This window comes from Peromyscus eremicus, chromosome 15 (assembly GCF_949786415.1).
Source record: "Peromyscus eremicus chromosome 15, PerEre_H2_v1, whole genome shotgun sequence".
Taxonomy (NCBI): domain Eukaryota; kingdom Metazoa; phylum Chordata; class Mammalia; order Rodentia; family Cricetidae; genus Peromyscus; species Peromyscus eremicus.
Window position 1 is genome coordinate 75,135,774 of NC_081431.1, and position 17,699 is coordinate 75,153,472.

General features: G+C 42.0%; 1 protein-coding gene across 3 annotated transcripts in view; it reads right to left on the reverse strand.

Moving 5' to 3' along the window:
* Positions 1-17,699, reverse strand: part of Cntnap5 (contactin associated protein family member 5) — a 920,429-nt gene that overhangs the window by 341,219 nt on the left and 561,511 nt on the right. For all 3 annotated transcript variants that reach the window (XM_059280761.1, XM_059280759.1, XM_059280758.1), the window contains exon 11: positions 11,683-11,789. In XM_059280761.1, the coding sequence (XP_059136744.1) occupies positions 11,683-11,789 (107 nt within the window). The remainder of the gene's footprint in view (positions 1-11,682; positions 11,790-17,699) is intronic.

Consider the following 17,699-nt stretch of genomic DNA (forward strand, 5'->3'; position numbering starts at 1 on the left):
TGCTACCATAATATTTAGAGAAGAGAGATAGCCCAGGCTCAATGTAGAATAATATCCTGTCATTCAGTTAGGTTGTTACTGGAGTCTAGAACTGTCTACCTTGGTTTTCAAGTACACTTCATTTTTCATGCTACATTTTAAATAAAAAACTAAAAGAAAACAGGTCTATTTCCTCTGTGTGTGTGTGTGTGTGTGTGTGTGTGTGTGTGTGTGTGTGTGCCTGTGGGTACACATATTTGCACATATGTGTGCAGAGGCCAGAGGAGGACGTTGTTTGTCTCCCTGTCACTCCACATCTCAGTCTCATTTTCTTCAAAGTCTTTCTGACCTGGGAGCTTGCAGTTCTCTATCTGGGCTAGCTGGTGAGCAAGACTCAGCAAGGATCCTTTGTCTCTGGAAGCCCTCCTCCTCCCTCGGCCAGCACTGGGGTTACAGGTACATGTGGCAGCATGGGCCTTTCATTTGAGAGTTGCAGATCCTCATAGTGGTGTGGTAAGCACTCTTCCCCTTGGAGCCATTTCCCCAGCCAACTTGTTCTCCGTCTTTTGAGCATCCCTTAATGATATCATTAAGCAGAAAGTACCGATGAAGTGGACACTGGGGACTATGGACTCTTCCTCTGATAGCTCCTGAGCTTAGCTGTCCCTCATCTGCATACATTACACAGCTATGTCTCCACTGGTGTCCCATTTAAACAACAGGCAGCAATGAATTCAACTGTTAGCAGAAAGAAAACACTCATTTCCTCTTCCAGCCACAATGACAGTGGCATCAGGGAGGCAGGAGCAAGGGGATGATTGCCAGGGTCTCCATCATTGCATTAGCTGCCAGCAGGAAATCTTAGCTGCTGCAAATTGACTTTGACAAGCACTCAGCTGACAGACTAATACACTCAGTTTCATGTTCTTCTATGACAGTGGATGGTTTTACTTCTCTTTTATGTTCTGTACATATATTTACTTATCCACAGGTCCTATTTATCCTAGCATCTTAAAATTGGACACTCCTACAACTATATCAGCTGAGGATGGTTTACAGGCCCCTTTGAGAATTCATGGGACTTAATGTGGAGAGATTTAAGAGATACACACTGAATGAAAAGCTACAGACTCGGTCCTTTCAACCAAGTAAAATTGGGAAATTTCTCTACATGGTGGTTAAAGGAAGCTTAGCACATGCTCTGGGTCACATGATACTGTCTTTACCTCCATCAGGGTAGAGCTTGTAGGAGGAAGTATCAATAAGATAAACCTTGCACCTCTACTCTCCCAATGTTCTTTTTTTTTTGCACAAATTTCTAAACCTGCTGCTGGTTTTAGGAAACATACACAGTGCAAGCCAACACTCCTGACCTCAAAGAGCAAGAGAAAGACAATTTAATTATAGTAACCACATGTGCATATATGGTGAGGGGAGTGTTGAATAAAACAGAGAAAGAAAAAGTAAGACCAAGAAACAAGTGTCCAAGTAGAAACGACACCAAGAGACGGGAAGGGGGAGAAAGCCTTGATATGATTGAATAAAGACCAATGGCTCAGAGCTGCCCTGAAAAGGATTCAGAGGCCAGAGCCTGAAGGCCTCACTCACAGAGCCCAATAGCAGAGCTATATGTATAAAGATAATAAGGACGAAGTGGGGAGCTGGTTCATTTAGTGAAGTGCATGCTCTATGAGCATGGTGGCCTGAGTTTGATTCCCAGAGCCCCCACAAAAGGAGTTGTGCTGGTAGAGGCCATTATAACCCTAGCACCGGGAAGGCAGACATGTGGACCTCTTCCAGTCCCTGGCCAGCCAGACCAGTCTGTTGACCATTTCCTGTCACAAAGAAGGTAGATGGCTCCTAAGGAATGAGACCCAAAGTGCCCAGCCTCCAAATAGATGTTCTCATCTACATACACATGTGCACATTCATACACACATAAAAATTTCAGTTAATGAAGACTCTCTGAACAATTTAAAACAAGACAGTGATATAATCAAAACAACTTTAAGGAGACCACAGAAATTTAACTTAAAATTTACCTCGGGTGCTAGAATACAGCAAAATAATTGCTGTGCAAGCACAAGGGCCTTGGTTCGGATTCCTAGAACCAACTAAACCCAGTCATAGCCATACTCAGTTATGTGTGCCTATAACCCAAGCCATGAGGCTGTGGAGACAGACAGATCCTATGGACTTGTGGGCCACCTAGTCTATACAGAAGAGTGACCTCTAGGGTCAATGAGAGACTCTGTCTCAAAGAAGAAGGTAGAGAGGGGCCACTGAAGACACCCAAACTCAATCTCTCCAACTCAAACTCATACTCTCACACAGACACAGACACACACACACACACACACACACACACACACACACACACACAGATATCCTGAACCCTTGGGCACAAACACACCCACACATGCCTAGGTGTGCACTGACACACAGACACACAAACACACACTGTTAGTTTACCATACACAATGGATCATACCTAGACCATGATGTAGCCACCCTCTTCTTGGAAGGGGTTACACTGTTTAGGCTTTTGTCCTACTTGGTTTTGTAATTGAATGCCCTTGGCTCTCTATTCTGAACTGTTCTCATCCTTTGCCATTGTATGAAAAAGAACACTCGTTCTCAAGGCTGCAGTGTGGACAAAATGATGTAAATGCAGCAGGAACCATAGGAAAGGCTATGATCTGACTTGTCAGGGAAATTTCACGCCCACTGACTCATGAATTTATCTCAATAGCAATAGGGGCGGATTCTATTACTTCTCCCTTGAACGAGGCACCAGCAAGGCTCCAATTAGTAGAATAACTTGACACAGGTCACAGAGATGATGTGTTAGAGAACTTCAACATGTGGAGAAATACTTTCTGCATTTTTTTCTCTGAACTACAATCAAGATAACTTCACATCATTCAAAGTGAACAAGCTGGCATTTATTTACTTGATTGACAATTTAATCAAAGAAGTCAGTCAGTTTAAAATGAAACTGATAAAATATTGATCAGTAACAACATATCTTTTTACTGCTTAGTACTCTTTGATTTTCCCTTCTCTGGTTGAAAATCCCCATGATTTGTATCTGTGGACTGTTTCCACAGATATCTGTAACTCTTAGAACAACAAGCCTTTTACCGAGTGGTGGTGGTGCACACCTTTAATCCCAGCACTTGGGAGGCAGAGGCAGGAGGATCTCTGTGAGTTCCAGGCCAGCCTAGTCTACAGAGCAAGTTCCAGGACAGGTTCCAAAAGCTACACAGAGAAACACTATCTTGAAAAACCAAAAAAGAAAGAAAGAAAGAAAGAAAGAAAGAAAGAAAGAAAGAAAGAAAGAAAAACAAGCATTTTGTTTTGGTCTGTTTGTTTTTAAGGGATACTAGAGAGAATACTGCCAGAGAATACCCAAATAAAAAACCAGGCATAGCACACATGCCCCTACACCTTCATCATTGGAGCAGAGACAAGAGGATCTCTGAAGCATAGTGATTACCAGGTTAGATCCACGTCCAGTGAGAGACCTTGTCTCAAAGGAATAATGTGGAAAGTGATGGAGCAAAACATCAGAAATCCTTCTCTGGAGTGTGCACCCACACACATATATGTACAGATGTCAAACATTTGCACACAGAGAGAATAAAAAAAGAAAGAGAAGTGGACAGTGTGAATGTGACATAGAACAGTGAGTCATTATGTCATGTTTCCAGAGAGAGTTAAGAGTCTTTCTTAGTAAAACCAATTCATAGCCTAATGTGTATTCATGAGGAATCATAGGGCACAAGAAGTCAGCGAGTTCCCTGAGATCATATGTGCCAGCGATGATCTGAGATGTGCCTGGGATTCTCCCATTGATGACCACACTATGCCAAACCCTCATCTGCACTGGGAAATTTATGAAAGCTGCTCCAATAGCCAGAGGGTATGGTCGTCTGGGAATGTGTCAATCGTTAATGCTCTAATACCCATAGAATGTAGTCATCTGGGAATATGTCAATCATTAGTTGTATATTCCATGGAAAATATTCATGAAGTTTGATGAACTTGAGTCTACAATACATAATCAATGGAATTTAACATGGAAATATCAGATACTAGATATTGTGTTACTTGTTTCTGTGCATTTCTGTTCCAAAGAGTCTGTGTAGAGGATTGTGTTAGAGGGAAGGTATGGTGACATTTTATTTGCACTGAAATGTGATTTTATTTGTATGTTAATAAATAAAGTTGCCTGGGGGTCAGAGCTAAGAGCAAGCCATAGCAGAGCCTGACGTTGGTGGCACATGCCTTTAATCCCAGCTCTTGGGAGGCAGAGCTAAGCAGATCTCTGTGTGTTCAGGGATACAGCCAACATGGAGACACACGCCTTTAATCTCAATACAACCATAGAAGACCTGGAGGTCTGTACAGACGGGCAGTGACAAGGAGGTCATGTGGTTGGGTTTACAACCAATGAGAAGGCAGAATAGAAAGTCAATAAAAAGCACAAACACACAGGAAGTAGGTCTCTTGCAGAGAGGTAGGACAGCAGTGGCAGTGAAGGGTAAGGTTTTTAATCTCAGCTCTTAGCTATTGCTCTGATCTCTTGGCTTTCATCTCTGAATCGGCTCTGTGTTTCTTATTTAATAAGATGGTTTTACCTACAGGAAGGAATGGAAACTAGGTGAAGTTAAGAGATTATTGAATAAAAAATGCCACCTCCAACCTTCATCTGTCTGAGTCCAAAGGGATGATAAACCTCACATATTGTGTTCAATATGGATATATCTTCCAGATCACTTCTTTTTATGTCTTTAAAGGAGAATATGTATATGAGAGCATACCAATGGTGTGTGTGTCTTTGTGCTTGTGTGTCTGTGTGTCCGTATGTAATGTGTGTGTGGACATCATGGCACACATGAGGAGGTTATACAACAACCTCCGTTTTCGTCCTTCACCTTCCATCTTGTTTGAGACAGCATATCTTTGTTGTTTTTCTACAGTGTACAGTAGATGAGCTGGCCTGTGAGCTTCCAGAAGGTTCCTGCCTCTGCCTCTTATCTTTCATCTGGTTTTATGTGAGTTCTGGGGATTCAAACCTATGGAAATTTTCCACCAGCCTAGATTAGTTCTCAGTTATATGGCACCTTGGAAATTTGCCTTTCTCTGACAAGTAGACTTCTATTGATTGAAATATATGAGAAGAACAAATACTCACAGTTCTTGCTCAGTGTTCACAGTAAACATCAACATACTCCAAATGATGCGACATCAACAACTGACCTGCTTTCAATTAATTTTCATCTCTAAATTTGGGGTGCTTTCTTGCTTTTATGAGCCAACATTTATGATTACATTTCTCAGATGCTAATTCAATGCAGTCATTTGAAGCTAACTTTCTTGTATCTTCAACAAAATAGAACAGAAGATGGAGGAGGAGGAGGGAGATGTTCAGAGAAAGAGGAAGGGAAGACCAAAAGGAACAAATCAACATGCAGGAGATGATGTGGGAAACTCTAAAAAGAGTGTGACATCTTCAAAAGGGAGAAAGTCCATCCCAGGTGAATACCCTGCCTTGCTGCTTCCAGTCTTTAATAAGAAACATGACATAGATGTTGTTGGTAAATCTTGCCGTGATCCATATAATAATTAGCATCATTCTTCCTTCTTTGTAGAAATGTTTTAATGAGAAAAATTCTTTTAATTCACTTGGCACTGAGTTTAAATTCTGCTTTCTCTAGTTTTGTAGCTTTAAATATTTCCCCATGTAAACAACATTTATGTTTATTAATTGTCTACCATGGTAGAAAAATGCATAAGAGGAGCCGAGGAAGCCAGAGCTCCAAACAGGTCTGACCAGGCCATGTACAGTTTTCATGTACAAATAAGTAGTGTTTCTGGACAAGATATTGGAATATGTGAAGTTGCAGGCTGGGGAGAACCTCCACAGTTTAACCTGCTCAGACGTTAAGTTGCAGGATTTTAGGAGTCTCAGGATATGAGTTGTGTCCTTAACTGGAATTTTGCTTTCTGAGATTTCTGTTGCTGGTGCTTAATAAGTCTGAAAAAGTTACATGAAAAAATGTAAGAAATAATCAATTCTTATGTTTTAAATAATTTTATTACAGTGCATTGTCATAATTATTTTACCTTCCCCCCTAATTGTCATAGTCCCTTCTTGAGCCTCTTTTGTAAATTTAACTTTACAGGTATCATTCCCTCCTAGCAGGAATGACGATATTTTACAGGGACCTTCATGGCCCTCCTTTTCCTATCCGACTAACAGAGAGAACGGTCCCCAAGAAACTGAGATTTCTATAGGAATTTCATGCTGCAAGACGGAAAGGGCTGAAGGCTTGCACAAGTCCTTGTCTCCAGGACAGAGAAGTCACATTGTTCTGACAATTCATCTAATCTCCCTGCAGGAAAGACTGAGGTAGGGGTAAGGGTGAGGGCCACACCTTGACCAGGATGGCTTAGCTGTGCATACTTCCTGTTCTTACTCAAACCTGAATCTCATGTCAGGACGCTGAAGAGGGGCTTCTGGGTCACAAGTTTGACTATACCATCAGAGCTGTATTTTCCAAAAGAGATTGATAATAAAACAAGCAACAACATCAAAAATATCAGCAAGTCTGTTCCCAGCATTAAAGTGAAAACAACCTATGATTGCACTCCAGTTGCCCTGCCCAGCAGGGTGTTCCTAATCAGTTTAGCCCTGCTCACTCTGCCCACACTTCCAGCAGTTACTTATTGACCACTTCCTATTGGATTCCTGCTAGGCTAGATGCCTGAGAGCCTTCCTGTATGAAGACTAAACTCCAAGCTACTCAACCTTTGCATGATTGTTCTTTCTTGTATATTATTAAAAGACTGCCCTTAAGAATATACTTCCTAGGGGCTCAGAAAACAAACCACGAAAGGCAAGAACTATTTTCACCTGGAAATAAATCTAAGTACACCATGCTCTTTGTCCATCTACTTTATTCCTCTGGGATAAAATCCTGTCTGCATAGCTACAGTTCTGTACTCAAGCCTAGTTCCTTTCTTGCCTGATTTGTCTCTGCATTTATCCATTGTCCCCTCTAAGTTCTATCTTAATTCTCTCATCTCAGTTCTGCCTCATCTAGGTCCTTCTCATGTCCTTCTTACCCATCTAGTACTTTCCCATCTGGCTCTTCCTCATCTTCCAACCTGACTTCCAGTTCTCTAGTCAAAAATCCTCTCCAGCCAAAATCCTCAATATCTTCTCTTTGCTCTCCTTATACCTCAGTTCCCCTCAAGTCTCTAGGGTATTCAGTTATAAACCCAAGCAATAGCAATCCTCACCCTCCAGCCAGGTCACCAGGCTTGAATTCCTACAGGGTCATAATGGCAGGTAAGAATTTTCCTCAGGCAGTGGCCTCAGGCTTTCTTTTACAACCCAAATGAGTGCTTTAGGTGCACAATCTACATTCCTAGAAGTGGTTAGGTAAGAAATTAGGAGTCTATGAGTAAAGCTGTAAGAAAAGAGGGTCTCACCCTAAATTGCACAAGAAATAAAGCTATCCTCCTGACCTAGGAGACAGTTGTTGTTTCATTTGGCCTTGAATGCTTGATAGGTATTTTAGATAACTAAACTGTTAGGAGTTCTTGGAAGCACACATAGTATTACAGGAAAATCACTATAGAAACAAGCTAATATATATACAGAAGCTAAAATATCACCAAGACTTCTTAAGCCATGGCTTGACCTTTGGAGAAGTCCTTGACTTTTTCAAGTAGTAGCTTTTGTGATAGTAGCTGAATTCCATTACATTTTTATGTGGCTTGCAGCAGTTATTCTGCCAGAAGTTTGTTCTTTGAAAATACTTTTATTACATGTATTTATTTATTTACTTATCGTGTGTGTGTGAGAGAGAGACAGAGAGAGAGATTAAGAGAGTCAGAGGTCAGAAAACAACTAATAGAAATCAGTTATCTCCTTTCCCCACGTGGGTCTTGGGGTTCAAATTCAGGTCATCATGCTTGACCAACCAAGAGCCTTTACTAGTATGTAAAGTCATCCTGCTGACTCCCTCTTTTTAATCAGCTCCTTTTCATCCTTCAAGTCTCTTTTGGAGCCTCTAATGTTCTGAAATGCCCTCCCTTTCCCAGGAACAGCACTCCCAGCCTAGTGAAAGAGCATCATGGTGTGTGCAGTATCACAAGCTCACTCATGTTTTTCAGCATCTGTCAAAGATCAGATATCTACTATATGTTGTGGAATAGATCAGTGCTGGAGGGAGATGGGTTGTTTCACTAGAAAAGAACTTTCTCTACAGGCATGAGGACCTGAATTCAATCTCTAGCACTCAGTAAAAAATAGATGTGGGGTGTGGGCAGCTAACACCAGGGCTGGGGAGGAAGAAAACAGGAGGATCCCTGGAGCTCACTGGCTTCCTAGTCTAGGAGGAATCAGTGAACCTGAGGTTCAGTGAGAGACTCTGTCTCAAAATACAATTGGGGTAAACTCTGGACATCACAGTGTTAAGCTGTCTACATGTGTCCGCGCACACACACACACTTCTTCCTTCTCTTCTGCTTCTTTGTTCTTGCCTTTTCTCCACTTCATCCTGTCCCCTCCTCCTTCCTTCTCCCCCTTCTTGCTCCTCTTCTTCTTTTCTCTTCCTCTCGTTCCCCTTCTTTCTCCCTCTGTTCCCCCTTCCTTCTTCATTCTCCTCTTCTTTTTTCTCATCCTCTTAAAGTTGTGAACCATCTGCTATTGGCATTGAGAGTAAAGAATGCCAATCTTTATAAGAACTCATATAATAAAGTCAATATATGAGTTAAACCTGAGATAAAGATGTGAAAGATACTTTGAAATAGATCTTTTTATTGTCAGAATTTCCTCACCATGTACAATCATCCAAATGTGACTAAGAGGACTGTTTACCTACAGAGGAACTAGCAAAGCCTCCGTGCTCTGTGATGACCGTTAAGTCTGAGAGCCAGACAGCTGGATGTGCTCCCAGTCAATATCTGCCTATTGACTGCCCAAAGCGAGCAGCATTCCATCAGACTTGAGAGAAGAAAGCTGACATCCTTTTGTAAAGCTGAAAAATGACCTGAAAGGCTTTGTTAGGATGTCAGCAATCTACACTGTGAAAAGATTAGATGAGCCTGAGACATGGCAGAGAGACCCTGAATGTGCACCCGTGAATGTCACCAGACAGAAGTTAAAGAGATCAAGGACGGCCACTCAATAGGAGGCAGACAGAGGCTGCTATGCAACTGCCCTGTCACTTAGCAAGCCAGCTCAGTATGTAGCAATCATTAAACACATGACTACTGAAACCAGAAGTGCTTGAAGGAGCATGCGCTGAGTGATAAAGGACAACTTTATGGGACACGCATTCTACTGTCACACTCGTTATCAGAAAAAAAAAATTGTCTGAGACTCCCCAAGAGTGCAAATGATAATCTCCATTTCAATATCCAAATGCTTGGCAGAAAGACATGGTAAATAGTTTGATCTGTTAAGTAATTCTGGCATAGAAGGGAAAATAAAGTCACAGAAAAGAACTGTGAAGTATACATTATGCTAAGACTTTTGGAAAGTTGGAAGTATGAAGTCAAATCTTTCGCACATGCCCTTTGACCCAGCACCATTTCTGAGGAGTAATTATGTAAATAATAATCTTCTGTGGTTGGGAAGAAAGCTCAGTGTTTGCTGTGCGCAAGCGTGAGAGCCTGATCTGGCTTGATCTGAGAACTCATGCCAAAGCTAAGTAAAAGTGCTGTGTGACTGCAATCCCAGAGCTAGGTGGCAGACAAGCAGATCCTGAGGACTTGCTAACCAGCCATTGCAGCCAAAACAGTGAGCTCCAGGTTGGGTGAGAGTCCCATCTCAGAAAAAAAAAAAAAAAAAAAAAAAAAAACTAAGGAGAGAAGAAATTGACAGCCTCTGGCCTCCACATACACCAGTATAAGCGAGCACATATGCACATATATGCACATACATACATACACACCCACACAATACCACAAAAAGAAGCCACAGCTTGTGGACCATGCTATGCATCTTTGGTTCTAAACCTAATGGCTCTCATCACCCCTCCTGTCATTTGACTCCATTTTTCCCAGAATGCTTCACTGCTACTTTCATGTCACCTGTATGTATGACTTGATGCATCTAATACAACCTAGGACCTGCAAGTGAGACAAAAATGTCTTGAAAACTGTATGCTAGACAAACCAGGTAACTCAGCTACACCACTCATAGGTATTTACCCAAAGAACCCCGGGTCAGTTTTCCAGAAACATGTGCACATCAGTATTGTTTGTAGCACTTTTCACAGTAGCAAAAATCATAGAACCTTCCTAGGTGTCTGCCAGCAGATGAACTGATAATGAAAATGTAGTTGATACACATGGTAAAATTCTTTTCTGTCCTGAACAAGGATGAAATTACGCCAACTGCAGGAAAATGGATATAGCCTCTTTTTGAGTGTCTGAGCCCAGCCTCCTTCTCCTGCCTCATCACTCTTTATCACCAGTGTCCTCCCCCAGCCCCTGGGATTCTGCAGAGATTCTCCACAGGACACCATTACACCTGCGGATCCAACTTGCTTCGTTACTCTAAGAATCCTTTTCTTTTCTGTTTTCCTTCTGTAACTGGGACAAGATCAGCACAGGCCTTCAGACTGAAGTTTTCCAAATATTCAGGATTGACAGGTAGTCATCAAGACTTATCACCAATACTCTGGTACTATAGTGTCACCTCCTGTGGTCTGAATGCATTTTGCCTCCTGTTGGGGGTGACACTAGGGTATGTGGCCAATGGAATGTGAGAAGTAACCCTAAACCACTTTTTCAATGGAAGCCTTTGAATCACAACACAGTTTTGTTTCCTCACTGTGGGATTCCTTCCCTTAGCCGTGGCAACATTCAGATGAGGTGACTTCTACCATACCACCCATAACGAGGACAATGAGGAAGAAAGCTGGCTGATGTCTGAGGGACTTGTGGTCTGCCCATGTTGTAGTTTGAATGTGAAGTGTCTCCCAGTTGTTCCCTGACTTTCGGGGCTGTTTGGGAAGATTGCAGAACCTTTAGGAGGTAGAACCCCACTGGAGGAAATGGGTCTCTAGGGGTGATACTTGAAGCTGTATAGCTTTACCCCATTTCCTGTTCACTCTCTGCTTCCTGAGTGTGGATACAAAGTGACCTTTCAGGATTTCTGTTCTTTCCACCATGCTTTCCCCAGGTGCTGCCATGTCTTCCTCCTTCGTGATGGACTGTATCCTTCTGGAGCTATAAACCCAAATGAGCCCTTTCTCCCTCAAGTTGCTTTGGTCAGAGTGTTTTTATCATAGCAACGAGAAAATAACTAAGACCTACATCTTGCCACTTGTTATTTGCCCTAGTGATATATATTAGTAACTTGTTGCAGCAGTTCAACGTAAGCCATCAAGACAAGGCCATTTGTTCCACAGCTCCTTATGTACTTATATCACCATTCTCTCTTCTACTTTAGCATATATCCAAGTGCACTGTTTGTCCTAATGGCATAAACTCCACAAAGATATGTCTTGTGTTCTTGCATTTTCCTGGCTTGCTTTAGTATTTGGATATAACATCCTATTGGAAAGTTCATGCTAGAGGAATCAACAGTGTCCGCACTGTGTTGAATGGCCGGGGTCCCCACACTGTGTTCCTTGAGTTATGTCCTCACACTGTGGGTGTACCATGTGTACTCACAGTCATGGCAGGTGGCGCCTGTGTAACCAGTTTCACTACAGTTGCAGTCGAAGGTAGTCCAGGATTGGGCGCAGTGTCCTCCATGTTCACAGTAGTTTGGCAAACACCTAATGGGAGATAATGTGTAATAAACAAGATAAACCAAGACAATTGGAAGAGAGAGGCAAGCAAAAACTTTGGGAGCTGCAACAGGAAACAGATCTGCTAAAGTCTTGTAACTGTCAGAATTAAATGATACGATAACCATACGGATCCGCCTGCATTTCTGGGTAGTGGGGATCTCAGAGCTGAAGTCTACCTTTAGTTAGAGCTTCAGTGCTATTGCAGAGAGTTAAACAGAAGTGGGAGCACTCTGTAGAATGCTGTGTTTATTGTGGCACACAGTGCGGAAGGTTTATTCCTTTACATGTGAGAGTATGGCAGCCTTTGAAAGGAAAGGGACAAAAAGTAACAGTCCTGGAGATGACTGTCTGTGCTTCTCTTTGAGGATGGCCAGGAAGCTATCTCAACCTATAGAAACAGTTAAAGATTAATGCCTCCCCTAATCAACACACAAGGAAATTCTACCTTTTCAGAAAGTGCCAAAGTCATCCTGAAGACATTTACTAGTTAAACCAAACCAATATAGTGTCCTTATAACAAAATCTGAGTAAGACACATCACCTCCCAACCTCCCATGCACCCCCACTAAACCCCTTCTAAAAAGTGTAGGAACAGCACTGTTTTGAACATCCTTGGCAGGTACTTCTCTCATCTTTTGTATCCTGCCATTACCTTGCTTCCGAGCATCTCCTTTTTGTTTGTTTTTATTTTTTCTCATGTTATGGTAGGAGTGCGTTCCTACATGTTTGAATGTGTACCACATGCATGTGTTCCTGATGCTGAAGGAGGCCTGAAAAGGGTATTGAATAACATGTAAGTGAAGTTACAGATGGTTATGTGCCACCATGTGGGTGTTGGGAACTGAACCACAGCCCTCTGCAACAGCAAATACTTTTAACTGCTGAGGCAACTCTCCAGCCCAACTTCTGAACATCTCTTACCCTGAGCTCACCTTCCCAAGGCTCCCATGAGGCTGCTTAGTTTATGCCTGTTCACTCTATCTTACCTACCCCCATGCAGATTCAAACAGGCCCCAGATATCACATGCCTGTTCCTGGAAGCCAAAAAAGTGTTTATTTTTAAATATTCTTTTTACATTAATTTATTTATTAATTTATTTATTTATTTAGCGGGTGTAAATGTGGTGGCAAGGGGAACACGCCATGGAGGATGTGTAGAGGTCAGAGGACAACTTGAGGGAGTCAGTTCTCTCCTTCCACCATGTAGGTCTCTAGAACTGAACTCAAGATGTCAGCCTTGACAGCAAGCACCTTTACCACATGACTTTTCTACTGCCTCAACAATGCATTTATTGCTTTAACAAAAGAAAGATAAGCAATGTCTTTTCTATGATTTCTTTTTTTCTTTTTTGGTTTTTTGAGACAGATTTCTCTGTGTAGTTTTGGTGCCTATCCTGGAGCTTGCTCTGTAGACCAGGCTGGACTCGAACTCACAGAGATCCGCCTGGCTCTGCCTCCCGATTGCTAAGATTAAAAGCATGCACCGCCACTGCCTGGCTCTTTTAGTTATAATGCCAAGAAAATTGCAAATAGCCTGATTTTGGTGGTTTATACTATGGAACACAAGATCCCAACATCTGTTATGACCATAACTTCATGCATATAAAGAATGAAAAAGATACACGGATAAAGATCTGGTGACCTGCAGCGCACATCACAACAAGAGGTGGAGAGAGTCCTGATGACATTTGCTCATTTGGTTTCTCTTGTCCCCAGGACCTGCTTTCACTCCCAGACCTTCTGAGGACTGCTGTAAAGTGTGTTGCATTCTGTGAGACATGTCAAGAGTTCTCCAGGAAAATATTCATTTCATTCAGATTGGCTGGAGTTGAGATTCTGTTACTTTGAACTAACAGGATCTTAACTTTCTCTAGGAAACTCTTCAAGGTTGTGCAAGAAATAAATGGCTTAATCAGTAAAGTCTTTGCCTTACAAATATGCGGACCTGAGCTCAATAACCCAGAATCCACATATGTGATGGTGGATGCTTGTAATGCCAGTGCCGCAGAGGCACAGGCAGTCAAATCCCATGTACTCACTGGCTGTCTAGTCTAGCCTATTTGATGAGTTCCAGACCAGTGAGAGATCCTGTTTCAATAGCAAGGTGAGTTTGGCCTGAGGAAGAACACCCAAGGGTGTCTTCTGGCCTCCATATGCCCAAGAATACACAAATGCATCTGTACAACATCAACACAAAAAACGTACAAGTAGGTACACACACACGCGAACTATAGATTTTCATCATTTTTCCTACAATATACACATTATGTTTTCAGTGCTATATTCTCAAGTCTAGGTTGGATATGGGGAAAGAGGGCTAGGGGCAAGCTGTCAGAAATACTGGCCTCTTTGAGCACATCTTTAATAAGCCTCCCACAGACCTTACACTAGTGTTAATAAACTCAATTTAGCACTGAAAATGTAGGCAACAAAGTCATTTTTCTGCGGTCGCTGAAAGAATCAATGATGTATTTCTGGAATGGAAAAAACATATTTGGGAAATGGAAAAATCTAATATTCCTAGAATAAGGAGCAAAATGAGTGAGAACATGCAGAGTTGCCTCACAGCAAGGTGCATTGGGGACCAGAGCACAAAGACTAGAAAACGTCATCTCAACACAGACACTTGATATCAGATTTCTAAGTCCAATTTGCTTATTTAAGAAGGCTGTTTCAGGCGCGCGGTGGTGGCACATGCCTTTAATCGCAGCACTCAGGAGGCAGAGGCAGATGGATCTCTATGAGCTCAAGGCCAGCCTGGGCTACAGAGTGAGTTCCAGGAAAAGCCCTAAAGCTACACAGAGAAACCATGTCTCAAAAAAACCAAAAAAAAAACCAAAAACAAAAAAAAAGGCTGTTTCAGAAGCATGATTTACAATTCTTTCATCAGTTCATTTTACCTGTTATTTTGCTTCTTTTCTTTCCTCTTCTTGGTACAAACCAATTATTTTAGAACCGAACACAGAAAGAGAATGTCCTAGAGCTAAAAAAGGGAATAAACAGTATGTGTGGATACTGGTAGTCATAAGGCTATTAGTAAAAAATTGCCACGAGGGGGAGCTGGGGAGGCATCTCAGTGAGTAAAGTACTGGCGAAAGAAGTATGAAGATCAGAGTTCGAATCCCTGGGAGCCATGCGATAGTCCAGACAAGACAGCCCACCTGTGATCTTTGTACCCAGGAGGTACAAACAGGGAATCCCCAGGGCAAGCTTACTAGCTAGAAAATAAAATCCACTCATGGTGGTGTTGAGTGGGAAACTCTGCCTCTGCATACAAGGTAGAAGTCAATGAAGAAAGATATCCTATGCTAACCTCTGACCTCCACATGCACACTCACCTGCAAAAAGTGAACCCAGACACATCAGGCAAAACTGCCCCTTCCCCAACACACACACACACACACACACACACACACACACACACACACACACACACACATTGTAAAAGTTCTGGACAGATGTGGTTTCTCAGTGCAGTGTTTCAATATAAATATATCAAATTTCTTGACTTTCCAAGAGCCCAGACAAGCTAACAGTGGGTGTCTGACTTGAAGGGCATGGCAGATGTGAAATGTCTTGTCTCTTTGTAAGATCAGAGTGCATAAGAGGTTAAGGAGGTGACAAGGAGTATTCAAAGAAAACCTTACATATGGAAAGGGAAGAAAAATCAAAATGATAAAAAGAAAGATATGGTAACTCAAAAAAAGTACTCTCAATTCAATTTTCTTTTCTAGGGCCAGGAAGATGGCTCTGTCTCTAGTTGTACAGGCATGAGGACCTGACATTGAGTCCCAAAACCAAGAAACAGCCACCTGTGTCTATAAGGTTATGTCTAGAGAGGTAGAGAAAAGCAGCCTCCTGGTGCTCACTGGCCTACCAGCAACATAGGACCCTTTTGTTCCCAATCATCAGGGAAAGGTCAGGGGAGCTCTCCATATGCAGCTTGTCTTTGACAGGGCCAGGCAGAAGGTTAGTCTGGGTGAAAGTATCATGAATACAAAAGGATTTAAGATAGTTCAGGAAAACGCAGCTTGCCAGTTTATTCATAATTTGGCAAGGTTCACAGAAGAAATATAATTTTGTGTTTTCTTTTAATAATCATATTGCCATGTAATAGATCAAAATTAGTGGGCGACACTACACACCAGCAAAGTTCAAGCTTATGTCTTGATTGCTGTGTTTCCCTTTGAACTGTAGACTTATAGTTCAGCTTCCTAATGGACACACCACAGAAGAACCTTCAACCTTTGTGCATCTACCCCTGACTTACATATCTGTTCCTGGCCTCTGTTTCCGGGGTCGCTCCAGAATTTTTCCTGTCACCTGTAATACTCACTAGTTTCCTATCAACTTAACATAAGCTAGAGTCATTTGGGAAGAGGGAACTTCAATTGAGAAAATGCCCCAATCTGATTGTCTTGTAAGTAAGTCAGTAGGGCATTTTCAGTGGTATGAAGTGATAGAATGTTTTGTACTTAAAGTGGTACTATTGGGAGGTGGTGAAACTGGAGTGGGGCCTGGTGAGATCTCAGGTCTTTGAGAATGTATTCTCAGGAGGTAGTTCTCATTTAGCCCCTTAGTTCTCAGGGGAACATTGTTATAATAGAAGCAAGTCCAGCCTGTTCCTGCTTCAACATGTCCTCACTTGCTAGTTTTCTCATGCACTCATGCATTTCTATCTACCCCATGAGGAGATGGAGCCAAGGAAAAGCTCACATTAAGCCACCTGGACTCATCACCTCTAAAACTACTAAATAAACCTCCTTTCCTACATCAATAGTGTATGTTGGCTAGTTCATCATGATAATCATTATGATAAGGTAAAAATAAATTAATGCATTCACAAACATTCCCCAAACAGCAGAGAGAGTAAGTATTTAACAAATGACTATTTCATTAATTATTTTTCCTATTGTTCTTCCAGTTCACTGAGGGTTTTTTGGACAGGGTCTCATTTATCCCAGTCTGGGCTGGCCTTGAAATTGTTATGCATCTGAGAATGACTTCAAGCTTCCATTCCTCCTGCCACCAGGTCCAGTTTTTGTGGAACTAGAAAGTGAACAATAGTGCTGTGGGATGACCCTTCTGTATGTTGTGAATATATGTTACTCTCATTGGTTAATAATGAAGTTGTTTGGCCTACAGCAAGGCAGGATAAAGTTAGGCAGGCCAATCAAATTGAGGACTTGGATAAAGAGGGTGTAGTCAAGGAACACGTGAGTAAGCTGCCCAAGAAGCAAGATGCCAGAAGACCAGTAAAGCCATGGACCATGTGGCAATACATAAATTAATAGAAATGGGTTAATCTAAATGTAAGAGCTAGTTAGTAATAAGCCTGAGCTATTGGCTAATTCTCTAATTAATAAAAGCTTCCATGTGTTTATTTGAGATCGGGTGGTCAGAACAGAAAATCTCTGCCTCCTTTTACACAACAGGGTTTTATACACGCTAGGCCAATACTCTTCCAATATAGCTACATCCCAGCCTACAATAGATGATGTTGATGGTGTGAATGAGCACATACTCAGGTGAATAAGAACCAGCTGAACTGCCTTCTTTTGAGCTAGGCCTTGCCAGTAAGACACAATGTAGCCTGCTTCTACTTCACCTACCTGACTGCTCCTGAGTCACACAGTAGAATGTGAAGGGGAGACTGAACAGTGAAGAGATGGTACTGTAAGGAAGGAGAGTGTAAGCTACATTCAAGGAACTATGAGCAAGATATCAGGCAGACTTACAGGAGGGAAAACTCTTGTTGCTCATGGTTTCAACAGATTCAGTCTGTTGTTGAGTGACTGCATTATGCAGGATATCAGGGTGGCAGGAGCCTGTGGTACTGAAGATTCTTCAGTTCATGATAAACAGAAATCAGAGGGAAAGCGGAACACCATGGGG